General features: G+C 40.3%; 1 protein-coding gene across 1 annotated transcript; it reads left to right on the forward strand.

The window, feature by feature from the left end:
- The first annotated feature begins 606 nt into the window (after nt 1-606).
- On the forward strand, nt 607-5,779 carry kcnk3b (potassium channel, subfamily K, member 3b). Its single transcript, XM_016274403.1, has 2 exons — nt 607-889; nt 4,905-5,779. Exons 1-2 carry the CDS (start codon nt 607-609, stop codon nt 5,771-5,773), a joined length of 1,152 nt encoding a protein of 383 aa, XP_016129889.1. The 3' UTR covers nt 5,774-5,779.
- The last annotated feature ends 310 nt before the right edge of the window (nt 5,780-6,089 follow it).

Below are 6,089 nucleotides of genomic sequence, written 5' to 3' on the forward strand. Positions count from 1 at the left end.
AAACTATCTGTTCTTAATGTAAAAGAATAGGTGTCTATGTTACACATCATTTATAACATTAATAGTAATAGCCTCTTAAAATAAAGGTGACATCAACGGTTCCATAAAGAACCTTTAACATCAATGGAACCTTTCCAATGCACAAAAGGTTCTTTGTAGTGGAACAAGGTTCAACAATATTCTTCACACTAAGAAAAAAAATGTTCCTTTTAAGAACTGTTCACAAAAAGGTTATTTGCGGAACCCCCCCAAAAAAGGCCTTAACAGCTCCAAAAAGTGACATTCAATTAGTAATTACTTAATAATTACAATGTAATATGATCTATGATGCGTGACAGTATAAACTTGTCATGGTTCTCTTATCAGTGGAAGGAACAAATGCCCATATAAGGAGCGTGTGTGAGTCTCTGGTGGTGGTGCTGAAAGAACAGCTCCACTAAACACGACTACTTAACGGTCACTTGTGGCAGATTTTCAGGAGACCCTCAGCTGGATTCTTGCTGCCAAGGGATACAAGGGAGATATGACAAGCCACGTATCAGGAAAGTTCCCATGCCGGACCGGAGCTTTGAAACCTGAGGGATATTTTGAGACGACTATGAGAAGATGAAGAGACAAAACGTGCGGACACTCGCCTTAATCATCTGCACTTTGTCCTATTTACTCATTGGAGCGGGAGTCTTCGACGCTCTCGAGTCAAAGCAAGAGAAAAGCCACAAGAGCAAACTAGACTATCGAAAATTTCTACTCATGCATAAATATAATCTCACCAGGCTTGACTTCGATCAGATTGAAAAGGTCGTGTTGCTTCTGAAGCCTCACAAAGCCGGAGTCCAGTGGATGTTCGCCGGCTCGTTTTATTTCGCCATCACTGTGATAACGACCATAGGTAATTTTTCAATTCTAGCTGGTGAACTTAATTAGTGAAGACAGCCATTAGCCTGTTGTTTTGCCTATGAGCTAATGCAATTAACTTGAGGTTTAGAACACTTTTTGTTGAATTAATTTGTATTCTCAGCAGTATTCTCTCTTACGGTGTGAATAAGACAAAACGTATAGGCTACTTTTATGATCAAATGTGTTAACATTTCTTAAAGTTTTAACAATGAATCGCCTTATTCAGTTTTATAAGATTTATTTTTATTAGTTAGATTATAGCATAATTTTAGTGTCAAATGTTTTACTGATGCTGTTTTGTGTTCGTGTGGGCGACCTCGTTTGATTTTCCATTGCACCACCTGTGTTATTATCAGCATAGAAAACAACAGGTGAAATAGATTAGTATATTAATAGGAACTCTAAAATATAGACACAGTCACCAAAATCCCTATAAACACCGTATTCCCATGGAGAAGTTCTGGCAACTACAGCTGAACTTTTTTTAAACGTAGAATTAACAGGTTAACTGTGTGCTTTTTTGTGTATACAATAAAAATGAACTTCAATCAGATTCGAATTCAGTCATGTTTATTAAGACTGCTGAAGACATAAAATGAAGCGAGATTGTAGGCTAGGATGCGACAAATGAGAACATTATAAGAAGAACGCTTCAAACAGTCATCGTTGAAGTGCTTGATTCTGTGTTAGTGTTCATGGTGATTTCGCTCACTGCTTCCGGTGGATTCATTCAAAAATGGTCATGCATGGGTTATTTTTAAAAAGAGCACCCTACAAAATTCTAATGTATGCTTTCTCTCTGTGCTTTCACGAGCGGTAGACAATGATATTGCATTGCTTGTGCACTCTAAAAAAATGCTAGGTTAAATACAACCCAGTGCTGGGTAAAATAAGGGCAAACCCAGCAATTGGGCTGTTTTGACCCAGCGGTTAACCCAACCTTCTGGGTACACTCTTAAAAATAAAGGTGCTTCAAAAGGTTCTTCAAGTGATGCCATAGAAGAACCATTTTTGGTTCCACAAAGAACCATTCAGTCAAAGGTTCTTTAAAGAACCATCTCTTTCTTGCGTTTTTGTAATCTTATTTCGCCACAAAGAACCTTTTGTGAAACAGAAAGGTTCTTCAGATGTTAAAGGTTCTTTATGGAACCATTTAGACAAAAAGGTTCTTCTATGGCATCGTGAAGCACCTTTATTTTCAAGAGTGTAGTAACCCAACCGCTGGGTCAAAACAACCCAATTGCTGGGTTTGTCCCTATTTTATCCAGCACTGGGTTGTATTTAACCCAGCATTTTTTAGAGTGTGTGAACGACAATTAGGCTACAACTAACTGTATTTACCTTTAACCCTCAAAGACCACAAAGAGCTTTTAAGAGTTCAAAAACACTTGTGGGAAGTGATTATATACAACAAAACATAATTTGATACACTCAGATGAAAAAAAAAGTTACAAAAGCTGCCACTGAGGCTTGTACCCTTTTAAAAGGTACTAATAATACATGTACAATTTATAGTATACTAATATGCACCATTTAGGTATTAATATGGACTAAATAAGGTAAAAAGGTGTATCGTTTGAAAGAAAGGTTTTTTTTTCTCTCCTGAGAGCGTATCTTCAAACATCCTTCGTGAAAAATATAATGAATTAAATTACTTGAATGAACCAGTTCATTTTGATGTTACTATTTTTAGATTACCATTTTCATTTTGAAATTATGATTATTATTCATTTACATGTTCCTGTACATAAAAAGTATAGTCACACACAACAGAACATAATGGTACTTTATTTTATTGGTTGAGAATTATCATTGCCTTTGTCCGGATGAAAGTAAAAACAGCGATTCTGTAAGGTTTTAGCTTCATAACAGTAGATTATTCTTAAATAATTTGAACTTCATTGTCCTAATTCGCTTGTTGAAAACTTGATCCGTGAGTCTATTTGGTATCCCAATACTGACAGCTATGTGCATAGCTTTAATAAATCTCCAGGCTAATGCTGTATTAGCCTGCCCTCATTGGGGAGTTTACAGCATCATCATTACAAAATTGGGATGGCTAAGTGTAATGAACGTCTGTAATAATATGTACGGGATTTTAAAGAACATCTAGTACAAATAAGCGTGGGGTGTGTGTATCGGATGAATAGTTTGATGATTCTGGCCAATAGCAAACTGTGAAGTTATTGAAAGGCTTGTTTACCTTATTAAATTGTATTCTGACTTATTAAGAGGTTGTTTAACTGACATCCACCCCCAAAGATCACAAATGTTATTCTATGCGCAGATGAATTATGCCAGTAAATCTCACGCTGAGTGAAACCCAAGACCTACTGACATTTTATGGTAGCTTACTCTGGTATGGTCTTCTTGACTATCCATTGTTCTACAAGTCTGAAAGATCTTCAAATTAACTTATCACTTGATACCATTACGATTCTAATAGGTGAAACTTGATGTGACTAGCATGATCATAAATTAGCATACAAAAGGTAAAATAGAAGCTTTCCCGTTTAGCTGGCCAGGCATTACTCATGTTATTAAAAATATAAATTTTTATTGGTTTAAACAGGGGTGTCCAATCCCATTTCTGGAGATCTACCTTCCTGCAGAAATCCGTGTCAACCCTGCTCCAACAAACTTGCCTGTAATTATCAAGGCTGTGTCCGAAAGCTGAAAGATGCTGCCTCCGCAGGCAGCGAACAGAGGTAGGAAGTCAACAAGGCATATCTGAATCCAATGATGTTACATTGGCTGCATCTGAAAGCTGGAAAAGGCTGCCTTTGAAGGATGCATTCAAAGGCACGTCCGAATACAATGTCAGCTTCACTTCCTGCCTCCTGAGATGCCCGAAGATGTATCCTTCAGGGCCTTTGATATCCCACAATCCTGTGCGTTCCATTCCATGATGGTTGAGCTAAAAAATTAAAGATGGTGTCTGAAAGTTGCATTTGGTGATCAGTTTGTGTGTAAATATATGTTTCTGATCAACTTTTTGCACTTTTGATGTTATTTCTAGTGAGTCAGCAGGCTAAACTTACGGACACATCATCCTGTTGGCTGAGATACATCTGATCAATTTTTGAAGGCAGCATGGATGTATCTTACACAACCTTTCATATCCCACAATCCTGTGCGTTTGATTTCGTGACAGCTTTTCTGAGCTTTATTTGTGCGAATGAAGATGGTGTCTGAAAGTAGCAGTTGGTGATCAGTTTGTGTGTGAATGCATGCTTTTGACCAACTTTTACACTTTTGATGTTATTTCTAGCAAGAAATTAGTATTGTAGTAATTAAATATTTGCTTAGTTATCACCAAAGCTCTCGCTATCTTATTGTAGATCACTATTATGCTGCCTCCGAAATCAGTTTCGGGAGGTACCTTTGTGCGCAAATACTGCTTGCAAAGTCATTGCACAGCGTGGCAACAAATCAGCAGCTTAAGCTTTCGGACGTAGCCCAAGGCTGTGTCCAAAATCGCCCCCTATACCCTTAAATAGGGCACTCTTTGAGAGGACAGCCATTTTTAGTGGTCTCCGAAACCTTAGTGGACATTATCAAGTGTACTCATTCAATCCCACAATGCACAGCAATAACGTGTACAACTGATGTACGCTGAACAGCGAGAGAATACCCGTAATGCACTGTAAGAGCCGCGAGCCGAATAAATTGCTGCATCTCGCCAGAAAATGGCGCCTGCAGCTGAATCATCCATCCAATCATCCATTTATTTTACAAAGTGTTTGTCATCGTGATTTAGGTTTCAGCCCAAGTGTTGCTGAAAAGCTGGTTCAGGCGCATTTGATTAGGGTTGGAGCTGAACTTTGAAGGAAGGTAGATCTCCAGGAACAGGATTGGGCACTTCTGATTTAAACCATTCCAACTGATGCAGGGTCTAAAGGGGTTAAGGTCTGCAGACATCTAAGCATACAACGTCACATCAAGTCATCTATGAAAACATTGTTTTTTTTTGGAAACTCTTATCTTGTCCTGCTCTTCTTCCCAAGGTTATGGCCATGCCGCCCCCAGTACGGATGCTGGGAAAGCGTTCTGCATGGGGTATGCACTTCTGGGCATCCCCCTCACGCTGGTGATGTTCCAGAGCCTTGGCGAACGTATCAACACCTTCGTCCGCTTCCTGTTGCACAAAGCCAAGAAATGCATGGGTCTGCGGCGGCCGGAAGTCTCCATGGCCAACATGGTGATCATCGGCTTCTTTTCCTGCGTCAGCACCTTGTGCATAGGAGCAGCTGCCTTCTCACACTACGAAGGCTGGACCTTTTTCCATGCCTTCTACTACTGTTTCATCACCCTCACCACCATCGGTTTCGGGGACTACGTAGCCCTACAGAAAGACAACGCTCTCCAGAATGACCCTCATTACGTGGCCTTTAGTTTTGTCTATATCCTGATGGGCCTCACGGTAATTGGTGCTTTCCTCAATCTAGTGGTGCTACGGTTCATGACGATGAACACCGAGGACGAGAGAAGAGACGCAGAGCAGAGGGCACTGCTCTCCAAAGATAAACCAAGAGGTCCGGTTTCACGGCGTCCAGACCCTCCGAGCCCAGCCGCCGTTGGGCGAGATAAAAGGCGAGGGCTGAAGAGCGTCTACGCTGAGGTGCTCCACTTCCAGACGGTATGCTCCTGCCTGTGGTACAAAAGCCGAGAGAAAATGGTGATCCTCCCGCAGGATATGTCCTTCACTGATGCGCTAATGGAGCAAGGAGTCGTTTCGCCCCACCACTTCTTCGAATCCGGCCCCACGGGCTGCGTGTGTAACCCTCAACGCTGCTCAGCCATTAGCACTGTGTCTGCTGACCTGAGAAATATCTCACCGTTTAGGCTCTTCTCCAAGAGACGCAGCTCTGTCTGAATCACCTCACTTTCTTATACAGTCACTGTAGATCTTTAATGAGTCACATGAGATATTTTCATAGCATTCACATAAAGATGCTTGAACGAACCACACATGATTGAGGTGGACTGATGAAAGAGCTCTGCTAGGAGTCTTTTTACACAAACACATCTATTCTCATTCAACACTTTGATTACTATTATGAGAATTCAAACGGTCTTCTACTTCAAATAGCTCATTTACACCTTGATATGGTGCAATGGACAGTAGTTCTTTACAAAGTTTGACCAAAAACGTCTAATCTGCAATGTGGTTCTACTTTGTTCAGATGAAA

Source organism: Sinocyclocheilus grahami, unplaced genomic scaffold (assembly GCF_001515645.1).
Source record: "Sinocyclocheilus grahami isolate Dianchi unplaced genomic scaffold, SAMN03320097.WGS_v1.1 scaffold86.1, whole genome shotgun sequence".
In the NCBI taxonomy this organism is placed as follows: Eukaryota; Metazoa; Chordata; class Actinopteri; order Cypriniformes; family Cyprinidae; genus Sinocyclocheilus; species Sinocyclocheilus grahami.

Bases quoted from the DNA above. Each gene is read 5' to 3' on its own strand.
- kcnk3b (XM_016274403.1), top strand. From the start codon at position 607: ATGAAGAGACAAAACGTGCGGACACTCGCCTTAATCATCTGCACTTTG. The intron at 890-4,904 runs GTAATTTTTCAA...CTTCTTCCCAAG, and splicing joins CACTGTGATAACGACCATAG to GTTATGGCCATGCCGCCCCC.